The following is a 19,631-nucleotide window of genomic DNA, read 5'->3' on the forward strand; positions in this document are numbered from 1 at the left end:
CCCAGAAAGGTTACTCCCAGCCTATGGTGTCAGCTTGCCGGCTTCATCCACTCCATCCCTCACACCTGGACCACAGCAGGTGTGCTGGTCACAGAGCCTGTACTGCCCTATGGAGAAGCCCATGGGGCTGCAACCTGGTGAATTTCTGTGTCCCTATCTTTCTCAGGCCAACTCTTGATGGCCTTCATGCAGACATTGGTTATTGTTTTCTTCATAGCTTCAACTATGTCTATTTCTTTCCATTTCTGCATGTGGAAGGAAGGGAGATGACCCTTGAGAAATGTTGTTCAGACAGGTTAAGGAACTAGAATAATAACTCAGAGCCTAACAATATGTTCATTATTTATTCATTCAAGAACTGTCTCCTGTGTGCCTTTGATGTGCCAGGCACTGTGCTAAAAATATTTGTTAAACTCAATGACTTCCATAGCAGAGCAGCCTACACATAGGGAACACTCCTGCCATACCGAAGGCCAGGCTTATACAATACTACAAATTGATTAAGGCATCTCATCCACATTGGGTCTGTCAGAGCACAAAAACATCAACCTTTAGCTCCTGAAAGAATTTAAGGTTTCACCACTTTCAACACTAACCACCAGAAGATTATATAAAAGTTGGAGGAGACATTGGAGCTCCAGCTGTCCACCCAGTGAAACAATCAGCCCCCTTTCCCCAAACTTCCCCAGCAACAGAGGCACCTGGTTCTCTCGGTGGATGCCAAGCTAAAACGTGTGCTCCTGAAATCCTCACCCCTTGGTACTGTGTCTATGCTTTGAGCAATGCAGAACACATAGGCCGTCAAGCACCAAAACACAACCGTTGACCTGAACTTGCTCTTCAATCCAAAATTCCTTAAGGAAAGGATATACACTAACCAGCAGCATACGAAAGTGCCCAGGTATCCTCACCAGCTTATAGAATAAATCAGGAGGCTAAAAAAATTGCTACCAAAAACTCCTATTCACACACAATCGTTTATGCATTAGGATGGGTGGGCTCTGGTGGTGGATGGTCCAGGTTCAATTCCTAGCTTTGTCAGTTCCAAACCAGATGGCCCAAGTTCGGTTACTTAACCTCCTTATACTTCAGTTTTCTCATATATTAAGTGGATTCACGACAGCAGTCAACTATGACTACTGTGAGATTAAATGAGATGATGTATAGAAACTTCTCAACAAATGCCCAATACGTACAGAGTACCCAATACATTGTAGTTATTGACAAAGCATTTTTTACTTTGTAGAACCCTTGTGTATACACTATTTTATTAGATTTCCACAATGACTTTACATATTGGTATTATTAAACCTAATGTATGGAGGAGGGAAGTGAGACTCCAGGGGTTTAAGTGACTTAACATGAGGTCATGCAGATAGCAAGTGGCTCAACTTAGACAAGAAGATACATTTCCTGAGTCCCACCCAGTGCTCTTTCCATTTTGCCTTGTCGTATCTCAGAGCTAATGGAACTCAAGGTAAACTATTGACAAATATTATTCTGCATAGAGCTTGGGCTCTAGGGTAGAATCTTCCTGGATTCTGCAGAGTATAAATTCTGATGAAAACATTTGGCCAGAGCAATATTTCAAAACTCATTTTCATGATTAATGGAATTCTGCAAATATTATTGAGAAAAGGTCAACAGTTGTAGTAAATAATGGGTGAGGGAGCCACCTCGTTATCTAAAAAATAACACAGCAGCAGCCAATTCCCTCAAGGAGCCTGAAAGATTAGCTGATCATGGTTTTTAATTACTCCATCTGTCCCGGGCTAATGACTTTATGATTGAAAAGAACTTATTACCTGTACTATGTCTCCAACATCATAGATCATATGGGATTATATGCAGAGTTTATATGCAGGTCTGGATTAATGATTTCTTGGGTTTCTCCCAACATGGGGGACTATAGAAGGCTTTGCAAAATGTTAGGTGAGGAATTCTTCTAGGAAAAGATGTTTTGTCAGCAATTCCCTGACAATTGCCTTATACTTGAACAATTTTTTTAATCATTTCCATTTTTCCCAACAGGAATTCAGTCCTTTTCTCATCCAACAATTTAAATAAGCCTTTGCAATAATGACTTAAGCAACTGTAAAATAATCCTAAGCCCTGAAACTAAATTTCACATTGGTGGTTTGATGAGTGCAAAATTACAAAATACTATAAAACACGAATAATGCTATAAAAGTAATTCAAAAAGGAAATTAATCAGATTAAATACAACATAGTGTTCAGTGTACCTTGAATTCTGGCACTTGACCAAAAAAACCTATGATGAGGCTGTGGTAGAAAACCCACACAGAGCCGTGGAAGAGGCCTTCCAAGCTGGCAAGAGCTCTGAGGGTTGAAGGCTCTGTTTTTCCCATTATGTCAAATGCCTTGAAGCCTGGGGGTTTGTGTTTGCTTGCTCTCAGTTTATCACACATACTGCTCTTAGACTTATCAGTCATAATTTGGGCTGTTTAAAATTTTTAAATTGTTTGATCTGTTGTCTCAGGCTCACAAAAAGGAAATAAAGGAAGATAATAAAATGAAGGGCTAGTTGAGAGAGAGGGGAGAAATGCAAAAGATGGAAAGTTCAGGGCACAAGGATCCTCTGCATAGTCCTCCCAAGAAAAGAAAGTGGTGGGGAGTGGCGCCAGGTAATACACATCTCTGGGCCAGCTCGGTAGGCCCAATCAGCTCTTCACTGCCCAAAGCAGGGGTGCAAAGAGGGCAAGAGGGAAGAGGTCTGTGCATGAGGAAGGGGAAGTAGTCAGAGATGCTGGTATAGGGCAGGAAATAATAAATTGGGTACTAAGCATAAGAGGGACCAAACACACTGAACTCTACCTCTGAAGCTAATAATACACTATATGTTAATTAATTGATTTAAATAAAATTTAAGAAAATAAACTTTGGAATATGCTCCAAAGTTATTTTTTCATTAAGAATACGAGATAAATAATTCCAAACTAAAAAGTTTAAAAAAAAAAAAAGAGGGATCACAGGCTTAACATATTCTGCCCATCCTCTCCCCTGTAAAAAAATAAAATGGAGGAAAAGACATTTTCAGAGACTTTTAGTTTAGCATCAGTACTTCTCTTGAGAGTGTTAATACAACTTTAGTGAGGAATCTAAGCCTGCCGTGTGATTCTTTTTTTTTTTTTTCCTGCTGTGTGATTCTTATTCAAAAACAGTTAGCTTAGTCATTCAGAGGAGGATCATGTTTTGGGGGGGGGCAGTCCTCCATGTCCCTGGGCTTTGCTGAGCCCAAGCTTATAAGTGGCTCCTATCTGTCCTATGAGCCTAGTCAAACTGGACTCATCTCATGTGTAACATTTCAGACCACTGGTGCTCCCATTTGCCCTTACCCCTTACACAGAAAAATAAGGGCTAACGTTAATCACATAGTTATTTTGACTTACTGGGAGCACAGACTTACTCTCTTGAGAAAACAACGTGCCAGAAGTTCAGGGTTTTCGGTGCACTTTTCCAATTCTTTTAGAAAAGTCCTAGGGAAGGAAAAGTATAATCACGTTTTGATTTTTTACATGTATGTGGTTAAAACACATAAGGTGGTGTGCTTTTTTTTTTAAAGTAAAATCACATAAGATTTTAAGTGCTTAGGAAAATGCTGTTTTCCAGGATTTATTGTTCTTGACTCATCTTCAAAATACCGATTTGAAAGAAAAAAAAAAATGTTCTGTGACATTACTAGGATTCCTTGAAGCCAATCACAGCTTGTCCTGATAATTCTAGGCACTAGCTATGGACAGACAAACTGCAGTGATCCTCCCTGATACATGAGAATCACATGAATAAGAATGGTTGTTGGCTGCTTCTACTGCTAATATCACTGAGGGCTTGAGGCAAGCCAGGCATAAGCTAAGTACTTCATAAACAATATCTCATTTAATCCTCCACCAAACCTAGTAAGGTAGGGTTTCATAAATGTGAAACCCAAGGCGTAATAGAGGTTAAATAATTTTCCAAGGAAGGTAGCAGAAATGAGATTTCCATTTCAGTTGTGTGTCTGACCAATGGACAGGAGTCGGCATTGGGAAACAACTGTGGGTCAATTCACCAAGCAGTCTCTTTCCAATCAATTACATGTGTGATTTGGGGTTATCGTATTGAGTAAAGGGAAGAAACGAGCTATAGGTTCATCTGTGAAATGAAAGGCTTGGAAGATGATCTCCAAAGTCCCTTCCTTCTCTAATTCTCTAGAACTCAACATCCAAGCAGCCCTGGGCTAAAAGGACAACTTGTCTGACCAGTTAGTGTTTTCCAAGACCCTAGCTCCCAGCACAACTCGATGATAGCAGGTATGTGGACATGTGTCTTGGTCATCTTTGTATTCCCAACGCTGAGCACAGTGCCTGACACAGAACATGTCCTCAATAAAGGCGGACACATGAATAGTTAAATAAGCAAAAAAACACACAAAAAATATAACATTAATGCCTTACACCTGGTACATCCTCCATTGATGTCTTTTCCCTTCTCCTTCAGAGATCTGTGGCACTTCTCCCCTCCTTCTCACCCTATTCCATCCCAATCAAGTCCACTGAGTCTGGACTACTTGTTTAAGCAACATATACACATGTTCATTTCCAAATCCCATCAGCCTGATTTCCATTTTTCTTTTACTTTCCATTTTTCCTGGTAGTTTGAATTATCATATACCTGTTGTGAAATTCATAAAGTTCCCTAATATTCCCAAAGAGAAACTCCTTGTTATTCTGAAGAACATCTGGAATCAGATGCTTCAGCCAAATAAAATCCATTGGAGTGATATAGCCCTGCAAAGGAGGAAACAAGGTAGGTTTTACAGATAGGAACATTTAAGAGATGATCTAAATCAGCTACTCCAGGGACCAAAACTTTAATATTTGGAAAATACGGCACACTTATTTCCTGAAAGTCATTTCATCAAATGCTTTCTTTTGATATGACTCCCTTCATGTGTCCATCTTTAGAAGAAGATGGTTAAATTTAAATGGCAATGATAATAAAATGGCATTTTATAGAAAGAATAAGCATATTTTTTAAATGTTTATGTTATACAAGTCAAGTGTGAAAGTAAAAACCTTATCCATCATGTTACAACCAAATGCAATTACTATTGTTTTATTATATTTTCTTCATGACTTTTTAAAAAGCATATTTTATACTGTTTTTAACTTAATCTTATAAGCATTTTTCAGTGTTGCTACATATTATTCAAAATAATTATTTTGTAGCAGTTGAACAATATTTCATTCAGCATGAACATCAAACTTTATTAACATCCCCTTTTTATTAGGGATTTTATTTCCTTCTGATATTTTGTTATAAAAATTCTATTATAATTTTGTACAGATCATTTATTTCTCAAGATTATTTCCTTAGGAAAATTTCAAATTTTCAATCTCAAGGAAAATATCCTACTCGAAACAATTCTCCCTTATTACATGATCAAAAGCATTCAAATGATTACTTCCATTGTTGGCAACCATAGGGTGAACTTATTGGGCCCTGCTAAAATCAGTATGAATTGATACAATCCTTTGGAAGTTATTTGGTTACACGGATCAATAGTCATAAGAATGTTCTTATTCCTATTGGAAAGATACTTGTGATATTATAAGAGCTGAACTCTTGGAAATTCTAGAGACATATGGCAACTATTTTAAGTCTTCGTGCAAAAGAACTTCTCTAATTTGAATACATGCTTAATGTCAACTATCACAGTCTACTTACATCAATTATGCTCTTAATCTCCTTTATATAAATCTCTTCCGTCTCAAGCAAGTCATGTATGATGCGCCTGAATCACAGCAGCAGGTGGGAATATGAAAGAGAAAGAGGCAGAGGGGTCCTTAGAGTTCTTTTACAATAATGCTCATCGATGCAGTTCCCCTTAGTGGCCTACCTACTTAGGTTGTGGTCAGTTCATTCTGTTCTACTGAACACCCAAGGCCAATAGCTCACAAAAGCATACTCTGATCACACTGGCATAAGGAGAAACAATAAGGTTAGGGACTCAGAATCTATTTATATAGCCAGTGAATGACCTGTCCTCTGGTGGGTCACCGTGTAAGGGGTCAAGAAGGCAGAGATTGTGGAGTCGGAAATGCCAGATTTGGATGTTTGGTCAGGAAGGCCCGCCTGACCCCTCCATTGTACGTGTGGTTTCTGGGAATTTCTCTGCAGCTTTCTGCTGTCTCATTGCTCATATCAAGATCTTTGACCCGCATGGCTAGACTTTGTTGTGCATGAGGTTAAGTGGATTCCAGTCATGCTCCCTTTCTCTAGCATCTAGTGTTTCAGTAGGATTGGTTTCCTCAGCCAACACACATGACCTCTGTCTGCTTCCCTTGAGGAAGACAGGTGAGGGCTGTGGTGGGCAGAATGCTATGATGACACTCCCCTGCCCCCAATTCCTGACCTCTTGTATACATACACCTTTTCCCAGTTAATTAACTGACCATTAATTTGGGTGCTGCTGTGGAGGGTCTTTGCCAATCTGTTTTGTTCCAAATCAGTGGACCTTAAGATAGGTAGAGTACCTGGTTGGGCTTTCCCAGTCTTATGAACTCATCAGACCTGGGTCTGGAAGTCAGAAAGATTGTAAGCATGAGAAAAATTTAAGACAAGGGAAGCTGTCCTTGGCTGGTTCTGGAGATGGAAGAGGCTATGTGGCAAGGAACACAGGGTGCCTCTAGATGCTGAGAGTGGCCCCCAGCTAACAACCAGGAAGGAAACCAGGACTTAAGCTCCCAGGCCTTGAGCAAGGAACTGAATTCTGCCACAACCACATCAACTTAGAAGAGAAAACTGAGCACAACTGACCAACTTTATTTTCACTCTGTGGGACCTGAGCAAAAAGCCACTCGTGCTGTGCATGGACCCCCTTTGCAGGAAATTGTAAGCTGTTAAGTTAGTGGTCATATTTTTGCAGTAGTAGAAAAGTAATAGAAAGAGTGAGGCCAGTCCCCTCACCTATCTCCAGATAGACTGTTTTCTTTCTCTTCTCAGACATTTTTTCTTTTGGGCTTTCTTTTAGGTTTCTAAGTGAGTTAGTGTTTGTACTGGTGATGCTGTGTAGAATACATACATTTATGGATTCCTGTGAACTGTTGATAGGTTACCTATTAAAAAGTAGCCTAACCCAGTAATTTCTCTGACATTGGCCATAGTAACATTTTTCTAAATATGTCTTCTGAGGGAAGGGGAATAAAAGTAAAAATAAACTTTTGGGACTATTGGGACTATATTAAAATAAGAAGCTTCTGCACAGTAAAGGACCAACAACGAATAAAACCAGAAGACAACCTATGGAATGGGAGAAGATATTTGCAAAAGACATACTAATAAAGGGTTAGTATCCAAAATGCATAAAGAATTTATACAACTCAACACCAAAAAAATTACAAATAATCTAATTAAAAATGGGCAGAAGACATGAACAGACATTTCTCCAAAGAAGACACAGATGACCAACAGACTCATGAAAAGATGTTCAATGTCACTCATCATCAGGGATCTACAAATCAAAATTACAATGAGGTATCACCTCACACCCATCACAATGGCTAAAATCCAAAAGAGAAGAAACAACAGGTGTTAGTGAAGATGTGAAGAAAAAAGAACCCTTGTGCACTGTTGGCAGCAATGTCAACTGGTGCAGCCACTGGGAGAAATAGTATGGAGGTTCCTCAAAAAGTTAAAAGTAGAATTCTAATAATTCCACTACTTAGGTATTTATCCGAAGAACACAAAAACACTAATTCAAAAAGATATATGCATGCATATGTTTATTGCAGCATTATTTACAGTTGCCAAATTATGGAAGCAGTACTAGTATCCATCAACAGACGAATGGATAAAGAAGAGGTGGTATAGATCTACAGTGCAATAATTCTCAGTCATAAAATGAAATCTTGCCATTTGCAACAACATGGATGGATCTAGAGAGTATAAAGTTAAGGGAAATAAGTCAGTCGCAGAAAGATAAATACCATGTGATTTCACTCATAGGTAGAATTTAAGAAACAAAACAAATGAACAAAGGGAAAAAAAGAGACAAACCAAAAACAGACTCTTAACTATAGAGAACAAACTGATGGTTATCAGAGGGGAGGCAGGTGGGAAGATGAGTGAAACAGATGAAGGGGATTAAGAGTGCACTCATCATGATGAACACTGAGTAATGTGTAGAATTGTTGAATCACTAGATTGTACACCTGAAACTAATATAACACGGTATGTTAACTACATTGGAATTAAAGTAAAAATAAATAAATGAAAATTAAAAAGCTGAACTAGAAAAAAATAAGAAAAATACATGAATAAATGGTAGTCTATCCTAACAAAGGGTTTCTTTTTCTCTCATAAAATGGATATGACAAGGGACAAATAATCAAAGGGCGTAATACAGGAAATTCACACAAAAATAAAAATGACTATTTGTCTTATGAAAAAAATGCTCAATGCATGCTAATCCAATAAGGGCATAATAAAAAAAAGTAACAATTTTCAACTACTAGAATGGCAGAAATTTCAAACCTCAACAGAAGACCAATAGATAAGAATGTGGAAACACTCTCAGATAATATTGGTAGAAATGTAACTACGTGCAAGGTAACTTGGAAATATCTCATCAAAATTTAAAACACGTGCACCTTGGTTCAATAATTTCATTTCTAAGAATGTTCACTATCTGTAATTATTTGAACTTCAGCAACATGGGGTGCCTGGCATAGCTCAGTCAGATAAGCATCTGCCTTTGACTCAGGTCATGATCCCAGGTTTCTGAGATCAGCCTGCTTCTCTCTCTCTCTCTGCCCCTCTGCCCAGCTCATTCTCTCTCCCCCCCCAAAATAAATAAATCTTTAAAAAAAGACAAACACCAACATGAAGAACAGTTTACATAGTATGACTATGTAAAAATGAGTATGTGTGCATATATATGTAAAATTGTGTACACTCAGAAAATTCATGCAAAGAAACTTAAGACACTGTTAACAGTGATTGCTTTTGGAGAGTTGTACTGAAGGCTAGAAAGCAGGGAAGGAGAATTTTTACATTTTACTCTATGCTCTTCTACAGTCTTTGGTTAAGAAAACTTCACCAAGTTTTATAATTTAAAAAATTATAATTTAAAAAATGGTTTATATGACATTTTAAAATAAATGTTACAGGAGTTATAATATATAATATATATATTATAATATATATAATATATAATATATAATTTATAATATATAAACCCTATTAGGTTTATATATTATAAATATATATTTATATATAAGTTTATATATAAATATAAGTTGTTTATATTATAAACAACTTAGATATTTTCTAGCTCAACAATTATTTTTTCTTAAAATAACAATTTTTGTGTCTATTTTTTCTTTTTTTAAATTAGTTTCAGAGGTAGAGTTCAGTGATTCATCGGTTGCATATAACACCCAGTGCTCATTGCATCACATGCCCTCCTTAATGCCCATCATCCAATTATCCATTCCCCCCCCCCATCCACCTCCCATTCAGCAACCCTCAGTTTATTTCCTAGAATTCAATGTCTCTAGGGAGGTTTGCCTCCCTCTCTATTTTCATCTTATTTTATTTTTCTTTCCCTTCCCCTATTATGTTCATCTGTTTTGTTTCTTAAATTCCACATATCAGTGAGATCATATGATAATTGTATTTCTCTGGCTGACAACTTCACTTAGCATAATACCCTCTAGTTCCATCCACATCATTGCAAATGGCAAGATTTCAGTCTTTCTGATGGCTGAGTAATATTCCATTGTATATATACATATCTTCTTCATCCATTCATCTGTCAATGGACATCTGGCCTCTTTCCATATTTTGGCTATTGTGGACATTGCTGCTATAAATATTGGGGTGCATGTGGCCCTTTGAATCACTATGTTTGTATCCTTTGGGTAAATACCTAGTAGTGTCATTGCTGGGTCGCAGGGTAGCTCTATTTTTTAACTTTTTGAGGAACCTCCATACTGATTTCCAGAGTGGCTGCACCAGCTTGCATTCCCACCAACAATGTAGGAGGGTTCCCCTTTCTCTGCATCCTCACCAACATCTGTTGTTTCATGAGCTGTTCATTTTAGCCATTCTGACCAGTGTGAGATGGTATCTCATTGTGATCTTGATTTACATTTCCCTGATGCCTAGGGGAGCATTTCTTCATGTGTCTGTTGGCCATTTGTGTATCTTCTTTATGCCTATTTATAAGCGCTTATTATAAGACAAGACTGATAAAAGATAGTCACTGACAGAGGATACAATTTCAAGAAGTATACAGACTATCAAATAGCTACTTTAAAATCACATTTAGCTACAAAGTCACTAAGAGGTTCTGCTTTTTATAATCATCCCAAAATGACAACAGTTACTGTCAGAAGGAAATAGGGGCCTCAATTCCAATCTATTTCTATGAGCTGTGGCATCAAGTAGGACCATAGCCACAGTTAAGTATTCATAGAAAACCAGAGTACAGCCAGCCTCTTCAGCCCTTATGAAGCACTGGGCTTAAGCAACTTGGAGAATCTGTTTAAGGACCTATTGGCAATTACATGAAGTCAGAGGACAGAAATAACTATGTGGTGGGTAGAAATCAATTTTAGTACCCAACAGTTACATAAGAACTTAGAGAATCTTAAGAGTTTTTAAGAATCTGACACAAGAAAATATTCACAACACAGAAGGAAAAAAAAATTCTTCATCAGGTCATGTCCCAGTTTATAGTTTGGAAACTGTCTAGAGATCTCATCCAACCACTTCATTTTACTCGTTCAAGCGCAATGGGTACAACTCCAATGATAAGTAGTCCCCTGTACACCCATCCGCCCAGATTTCAGTTCAGATTCTTTTTTTTAAATAGCCTTCACACCACTATTAAGCCATTCTTTTCACTTTCTCTCCTTAGCTTTTTTTAAAAAAAATATTATTAAATGGGAGAAAATCTATGATTCTGATGATTGCCTGCTTTATTATTCCAAAGCACATGACTTTGTAGAAAAGGCTATCAAGGACTTAACATCTCCAATCATCTAGTATATATAATGTACATGAAGAGCAGAAAATATGAAAAGTACTTAAATAATGTAAAAACCTTTGAACACCTAGAGCAATTTATGTCCTGATGGATATCTCCAGAGGTAGAGCACTGTAATTAGGGCACCAAATGGAGTTGACCATGCCAGAAAAGTCTGCAGTAATGAACTCTGCACTAGTGTACATTCCGTTGCTTTGCTTTACATTTAAAAGTGGATCTCCCCCTACCTCCTGATCCTGAGGTCATTAAGGAGGAAATGAAAGGGTAATGTTTTAAGGAACTGTTTCTTCTCTGAAGCCGGTATTTCAAGGCACCATAAAAACAGAGCTTTAGATATCTGGTTGCATTCTATATGACATCTCATGTTTTTTTCAGATGACACCATAACCAAGGGGCAAGAACTGAACTTCATTTAAAAACTGAATGCAAGGGCATCTTGGTGGCTCAGCTGGTTGGGCAACTGCCTTCAGCTCAGGTCATGATTCCGGAGTCATGGGATCGAGTCCCACATCAGGCTCCCAGCTTCATGGGGAGTCTGCTTCTTCCTCTGACCTCCCTTCTCATGCTCTCTCACTCTGTCTCTCTCTCAAATAAATAAATTAAATTTTAAAAAAATGAATGCAGGATGCCTGGGTCAGTTAAGCATCTGCCTTCAGCTCAGTTCATGATCCCCAGATCCTGGGATCAAGCCCCACCTCAGGCTCCCTGCTCAGCAGGGAGTCTGCTTCTCCCTCTCCCTCTGCCCCTCACTACCCCCGGCCCGCTCCTGCTCTTTCTCTCTCTCTGTTCTCTCTCTCAAATAAAAAAATATTTAAAAAAAAATAAAAAATAAAAGCTGAATGCAACCCTATTTTGTAAGTAAGATCATTAATGTACATACATGTTAGGATTTCCTGATGTTTCTTCTTTGTCCATGCATCCTAATCCCTTCCTTCTTCCCTCCCCATTTCCTAGCTCTCTAATAGAAGAAAGAGTATCCTTTTGGAAACCAGCCTGTCTGAAGTATATTTTTATTTTTGCTCATTTAATTGTCAACACAATTTGCCATCAAGAGTTTTTATATACTTCTGGTATGAGAGATCACAGCATACACACCAGAAAGTATTATAGATTTTTCCTTTTTAACAATTAGTTTTCATCTAAAATCCTTTTTGCCAAGTTGAAAGGACTGCTCTTATGCTTCTCAAACTCTAGCACATCTGACATAACGGATACTCACCTTCTTAAGCCTTTGTCTCCCTTTTTCTCTTTATTATTCAACTTCCATTCACCACCCACCTCTCTGTTTCTTCCCTGTTCCCTCTTTGCCTCCTCTTCCTCCTCCTATTGCTGCTCCCACAGCTCTGAGATCAGGTTTCAACTTCCTCTTTCCTCTTCTTTCATGCTATTGACCCTCCCACACCATGATCTTCCTCCCAGACCTTTGGGTATACTCAAGCCCACACTTGTCAGCTGGGTGCCTCCCAGATGCCTCAATCACCTTGGGTTGAACCAGAACTCATTAGACAGAAGTAGGCACCATTTCCTCGGTCCCTAAAGCACAGTTGTCATTTCAAACTCCTCCCTACCATTACTGCTTATTTAACCTATCTGGAGCCAAGCCTCATTATTTCATTTCTCAACATGCCTCTTGGAGTCACCTTTTATTCACCACTTCTGATGTGGCCAAGAGAAAGCAAGCTTTCCCCTCCTCTCATCTTGAATACCTTGGTGCACTCCTGACAGCTCCCCTGGCCTCTGAGGGCTCCCTCCGACCAATCTATTTTGCAGACCACTCGTCTATGCCTTTCCTAAAGCTCCATTTCCATCATGCCATCATTCTCCCTCTTCAGAAACTTAAAGTAGTTTCCAATTGCCCACAATCGCCAAAGTTCCTTCCAGGATTTCAAGACTCTCCATTCGTGTGATAAGAATCTACTTGGGGATCTTGTTCTAAAAGTAGATCTGGACCGAGAGATCCAGAATGGGGAATAACATGTGGGTGTCACAGGTAGACTCTGTCATTCGCACAAGCACCCCAGACAACCTATTGCAGACATTCTGCTGTTCGAACAAGTAACACTGATCTGACCCCATTCCTTTAGCCACCTCCTTCCCTCCCCTCTGCTTTTACTTTCTTAAACCTGTGTTATTATTTTACACTCCCTTTCAAATTCTAATCATTCTTGAAAACTCAGTTCCAAGTCTCCCTTTTCCATGAAAACTCTAACAGCTTTGAATGGAATTGGTACCATAGTCTTGTCCTTACTTCCCAGGCAAAAACCATTAGATCCATTTACCAAACATTTATTGGTTATAGGCACCATTATAGCCACTTGGGCTCAAGAAACACACCATAATACTAGGCCCTAGTTTGCAGTCCAGTGGCAGAGGCAAGAAAATCAATACAGTGTGATAAGGTAGTGGCCGTCAGAGGAGTTAGGTGCAGAAAAGGGGCTGAAATTCAGCCAAGGGTAACAGGAAACACTGACAATTTTGCATTGAGTGAAGTTTAAGCTGAGTTTAAAAAAGAAAGGAAGCAAGGGGGACATCTAAAAGAAGGATGTCTCAGGCTGAGGGGAACAGTAGAAGGAGAAAACGAAGCGAGACACGTATGCTCTACCAGTACTCATAAATTCTTTGGTGGTGCTGAGCCAACAGTCTCATAGGTTCAAAAAAAAGCTAAAAGCAAATATAACCTTCAAGACCATTCAATTCATCCTTATTTTGCAGATGAAAAAATAAGAGGTCGAGAGCCTCAAAGTGACTTGCCAAATATCATTCCCTTTGGCAAAGCCAATGTTCTTCACACTGTTCCGTTGCCCCTCTCTGCCTGTGTTTGGAATACATCCAAAGTCCTATCTCCTGATTACTAAATAAAACACAAATTAAAATGAAACTAGTATGATATTGTGAAAATACTGGGTTTCAGGGCATTAGGTTTTCAAGTCTATTTCCACCTCCAATATACAGGGTGACCCTGAGCAAGTCACTTTCTTTCCCAGGGTGCTCATTTCTTTATGTGTCAAAAGGCCAAATTAGATAAGCCTGAGTATCTGTGCTGGCTCTCAGTGAACATTTCCTAAATATATTACCATTTCTAATAAAATGTATGATGTGGTCTTTGGTCTAATCACAACTTGCTCTTCATTTCTCACAAGACTTTCTATTCATCACATCCTCAATGAACTAAACAGCTAATGTGTAACTGAAGAGGGCACCTGGACGGCAAAGAGAGGGGAGTCAGTGTGGGCTGGAGATGTCCCGGAGCAGGGGAAATCTGAACCAACCTCTGGAAGAGGTGAGGGCTTGGCCAGGAAGGCAGTAGGGTGTTCCAAGAAGAAGGAAACACAAACAGGGTGTGGGACTTCTGGCCACACAGGGGCCTGGTAGGAACCATGCTGCTGGGGGCTAGATGGGGAGCCAGGGAGGCAGGGGGGACCCCGGATGGAGGAGATGCTCGTCCTGCCAGGCTACAGCATAGACCTGATGCAGGAGCCCAGGGGAAGGGGCAGGAGATGCTTTGGCCAGAAGGGCAGGCCACTGTCCAGGAGCCGGTTTCCTTAAGAACAGAACAGGCCCTGCAGGCTCGGACTTAAGAAAAGATGTTCTTGGTTCAACATCCTTCTTCTGTTTCGATTAGGTGTTCTATAATGACCCAATCAATTCTCAGAACTGTAAATGGTAACAACGTGAACAGCACAGACTCAAACAATGATCTTGTTGAAACCAATGGTATTTTAAGCATTAAGAAAAGGTCTGATGAACAGAAACACTTCCCTGGCTCCTGGAAGGCTCACAGTTGAGACTTTTGCTGTTGCCCATGTGCCATCTGTTCCCTCTCCTCTTCTTTTGTTTCTCAGGTTCTGTATTTCGTCTTATGTCAGTTGGATCTGACTTCATTCATTACTCTGACACGTTTAGAGTAAACTACCTCAAATTCTTTTTGGAAGAGGATGGGGCATAAATAAATTATGATTAAAGTTTATCTGGATGGATGCTTGTTCCTCAATATCGTGGAATAAATAATGACAAAGTAATTCTACTGATACCACACTTTTTAAAAGAGGGATTGATTATAAACCGAATCTCATGAATCCTAACTCAAGTTAACCATCCTGCATCTGAATAGATTTTTAGGGGTTATAAAGTTTTTTTTTCAATTACAAAATATATATAATATCAAATTTACCATTTAAACAAGTTGTAAGTATATTATTCAGTAGCTCTAAGTACTTTCACAATGTTGTGCAGCTATCACCAGAACTTCTCAGTCATCCCAAACTGAAACTCTGTTTCCATTAAACACTAGCTCTCCATTCCTCTCTCACTCCCCCCAGTCCATGGTCACTTCTGTTCCACTTTCTGTCTCTAAGAGCTGGCCAATTCTAGGCACCTCGTTTACATGGAATCATCCAACGTCTGTCCGTTTGTGTCTGGCTTTCTTCACTAAGCACGGTGTTTCCAAATTCATCCGTGTTTTAGCATGTGCCATACTTTCATTTCTGTTTAAGGATGAATATCTTTAGTTGTTTGCATATATTACATTTTGCTTATCCTTCTGTTGATGCATACTTAGGTTCCTTTCACCTGCAGCTCTTGTGAATAATGCTGCTATGAACATTGGTGTGCAAGTCTCTTTAGTCTCCGCTTTCAATTCTTTGAGGTATATGCCCAGAAGTAGAAACACTGGATCATACAATAATTCTATTTTCAACTTTTTGAAAAACCACCACACTGTTTTCCACAGTGACTATACCACTTGACATTCCCACCAGCGATGCACCAGGCTTCTAATATCTCCACATCCTTGTCAGCTCTTGCCATTTTCCCATTTTTTAAAAAATGATAGCCTGCCCAGTGGATATGAAGTAGAGTTGTTTTCTTAATGTGTGTATTTCTTTAATTCATTCAACACCTGAAAAAGAGCTCCTCCAGGGCATATACCCTGCTTCATTTATCCTTGCCCACCTGCCTTATAAGTAGGTAAATTCTCAATAAATGTTCATCGAATGGATGAACAATAGAGTTAAGGAACAGACACCAATTCTGTGAGCAAGAGTAAGTACTAATTGTAATTCTTATTTCGCAGAAGAGGAAATTGGGACTCAGAGCATTACGTGACTTGATTGAGGTCAAACTGCTGGCAAGGTGCTGCCACGGAGGTCAAGTCCAGGCCCTCTAGCTCTACAGCTGACAGGGGAACTGACGTGCCCAGGCTGAAGTTCAGTCCACTACAATAGGACCCACTATTCTGACTCTGTAGCATGGCTCCGTAAGCGACAGGGCCCACACAGTGAGGACACAGGTAAGCAGGTTAGAGAAAAAGGGCTGGCTCAGGCCATTATCTCTTTATGCGTAAGCTTCAAGGGATCTGCCTCAAATCTCAGAGCCGCGGTGCACAGGCATATCGGCAATCCAACTTAAGACATCCTGATAGAGACTTCTGGTACGCCAAGGAGATTCCTGGACTATTGCTGATAGGAAAACCATTATTACTTCAGTTCATGGGAAAGGGCAGTGCTGGTACTAACTCCAACAGGAATATCCAAGTAACCTAATAATTTTTGGCAAAGAAAAAAATTTGAGACTGCGAATAGGCTTCCACTTCATACAAACAAAGAGAAATCTATTGCAAAAAAGAGATTCCAAAGGGAAAATACATATGTATAAAATAAATTTAAAAAGATCAAAAAACATTGAGAAAAGACGCACTGCTTTTTCCACCGTATGTACCTCTTTTGCAGACCCATTCTTATCTGTATCTACTCAGCAGATATTCCATTATTCTATTAACCCCTTTCCTCCCAAGAGGGTTTATTGTTTATTTATCTGATATGATAAAAAAAACACACCTCTCAGAGATATTGCTCTCTTTTTCCAGTATTCCTTAGCCCTGTACCTGCAGAATCAAATAGGTGTTGATATTGGGCTTTACGACCTCATACCATCAGACCAACCAAGACTGATTCATGAAATGTATGTTGTTTCAGCTTATAGGATGTGTCAAGGACTTTAGAGCTGGCCTTTTGGAAGTGCTGTTATAAGAAAAATCTCAGTATAACAAAACTGTTTCTAACTCTTAATTAATGGTCCACTTATTTTAAGTAATACTCAATAAAAATCCCAGGCAGGCTTATAACTGTCCTTTAGAATTGGTTTGAGTAGGATTTGAGCCACAAATACTCCACAATGAGCACTTAGTAATTATTAACTATTAAGAAGAGGGACACATAGGGACGTCTGGGTGGCTCAGTTGGTTGAGCCGAGGCCTTGGGCTCAGGTCATGATCCTAGGGTCCTGGGAACGAGTCCTGCATTGGGCTCCTTGCTCAGCGGGGAGCCTGCCACTGCCTGCTTGTGTGTACTCTCTCCCTCCCTGACAAATAAATGAACAAGTAAAATCTTTTAAAAAAAAAAAGAGGGACACAGAGAATGATATTCTATCAGCACAACCAAACTTAATTTTAAGTACAACGTTTCTAACACAAATTACTGCCTCTGGGCCAGGCATGTAGCCCCTGCACCACAGCCAGTAACTATTTTCTGAACATTCCCATGCTCTGTATTGTCTTCTTCTCTGTCCCAGCCCATCCCAGGACCGAGTCATTCTATTCAGTTTGGAGAGATCTGCAATGCTGGGGCAATTACCAGACAACACTCCAGATTGTCCCTACACAAATGTTACTCATTCACTCCATCTGGATATGCTGTCCTGAGTCATAGGTGGAGTGAGAGGCAGCCCTTGGCCTTCCGCAGAACCCCACAGGCCCGGGATGGGGGCCGGGGTGGGGGTGTGCCGGTAAAGCGTATGCCAGATCTGCAGGTGGGGAGGGGAGAAGAAATGCTGAGCGAGCCCTCATAGGGGAGTGGTACCAAGTTCACTGTCCCTGGGGCTGTCTGAGCACTGGCAGCATGGAGGGGAAACCCACGCCAGCCTCCCTTCCACTCACCGCCTCCCCAGTGGGGCTCCCCCCATCAGCTCTGATGGGCCCAGGAGGATCCCAGCAAACAAGGCCTGGCTCCAAGACTGTCCCCACCCCTGTGGGGCCCCCAATGAGGGTAGGATGAACATATCAGAGAAGCTTTGTATGTTGATGTGGAAGGAGCTGACCATTGGGGGGCCGGGGCTCCCCAGGGCAGATGAGAAGAGAAAGGAACAAGGTGGTTTCTGAGAATGGCCTGCGGGTGAGGGCCTCTGTGTGCCCTCAGTCCCCTTCAGTTTCCTGTTCTGGGCAGACTGACAATGGTTTCACCCAAGCACTGAGGTCCTGGAATTGAGGGAGGGTGCCGAAGGGTGCCAAACCACAGGAGCAGAGGCGAGAGCTGTGGGAAAGGGGCTGGTGTGCCTCCAGTGCCTGCTTTGGGGCCTTGATGGCTTTAGGAGAGAAGTACACAGGGACCTTTGTTCTGGGGGCGAAGCTTCTTGGAATGGAAATTTGAACATCTGACGAATGAAAATTCAACTTGACTAGCAGTTAATCCGCACTTACTCTGTGCAAGGCATGGCAGGAGGTTCTTCAAGGGAACTGGAGGTGTGTGGGATGGGATGTCTGCCCTTGAGAGGACTCAGGACACTCAAGAGCAGGGAACACAGATCTGCAATTTCACAGTGACAAAAGGCCACCGACTGTTACCGACATGTCACTTGTTGGGCTGGGTCCACTGGTGAGAAGGAGGATGATTCTGGTCTTTGGGGCCTGTGAGTCCCATCCCTTCACGGGCTCACTAGCACGCATTTGAATAGTCCATTTCACACGTGCTTGGCTTAAGACTGATGTGACACATTTGAGTGGAGACACTGGAGTTTGGAGCCCAGAATCTAGACTAGAAATAGAAATCAGGCACTAATGGTGATGGATGGGATCACCAAGGAGCAAGTGTAGACAGGAAAGAAGCCCAGAAGGATATGTGTGGGGTGGGAGGGGCTGGCGGGTGGGGAGGGAGGAGGGTGCAACCAAGGAGGGGCTGCATTATTTTCATGGGTGATGCTGTAGTAATGGAAACTACGTTCGAAGATGCAGAAAGAAACAAGCAGGTCCTTTTAGATTGTGGACGGAGGCAACATGAAGACCCCCTCTGCTGGCTTCTCACGTGAGAGGGGCTTTCGGCAGCCTGGGGTGGGCACGAGGACAACGGCCATCCATGCAGCGCATGCGGGCCCTACCCACGCTCAGTACTCCACATACGTGATGGCTTTTATATTTGGTCCTCACTGGTCCCATCTGGGCAGGAATTACCATGAGGTGCTCAGAAGTCAGGTCCCTTGCCCAGATCCCCGGTCGGCAGGGAGTGAGGTCAGGACACCACCCCATCTCTCCAGCAGCCCAAGCCTTGCAGGAACCTGGCTGGTTTGGGAACCCGTGGCCTGTGGGGTGTCTGAATTCACAGAACAGTGTCTGTACAAGGTATGTGAGGGAATTTCTTATCTAAGAGAGTCCAGAAGGTGCAAATTGAAGTTAAATGAGTCAAGCCTGGCACCGTGTCGGTATGCTTCAGCTATGTTAGCCATTAAGCCAGTCAGTTATCAAATCCATTGCTGCTTTCATGATTTCAGTCAACAGTCCTCTCTTCTTCAGGTCTCTTTTGCTTCTACCACT

The 19,631-nt window shown here is 40.8% G+C and overlaps 1 protein-coding gene across 1 annotated transcript in view; it reads right to left on the reverse strand.

Annotated features, from left to right (window-relative positions):
* Positions 1-19,631, reverse strand: part of MCF2L2 (MCF.2 cell line derived transforming sequence-like 2) — a gene marked incomplete at both ends in the record, with an annotated part of 253,923 nt that overhangs the window by 57,723 nt on the left and 176,569 nt on the right. The window contains 3 exons of the mRNA XM_080804372.1: positions 3,428-3,497; positions 4,672-4,787; positions 5,728-5,794. Of these exons, the coding sequence (XP_080660498.1) occupies positions 3,428-3,497; positions 4,672-4,787; positions 5,728-5,794 (253 nt within the window). The remainder of the gene's footprint in view (positions 1-3,427; positions 3,498-4,671; positions 4,788-5,727; positions 5,795-19,631) is intronic.

This window comes from Martes martes (assembly GCF_963455335.1).
Source record: "Martes martes genome assembly, chromosome: 1".
Lineage (NCBI taxonomy): Eukaryota > Metazoa > Chordata > Mammalia > Carnivora > Mustelidae > Martes > Martes martes.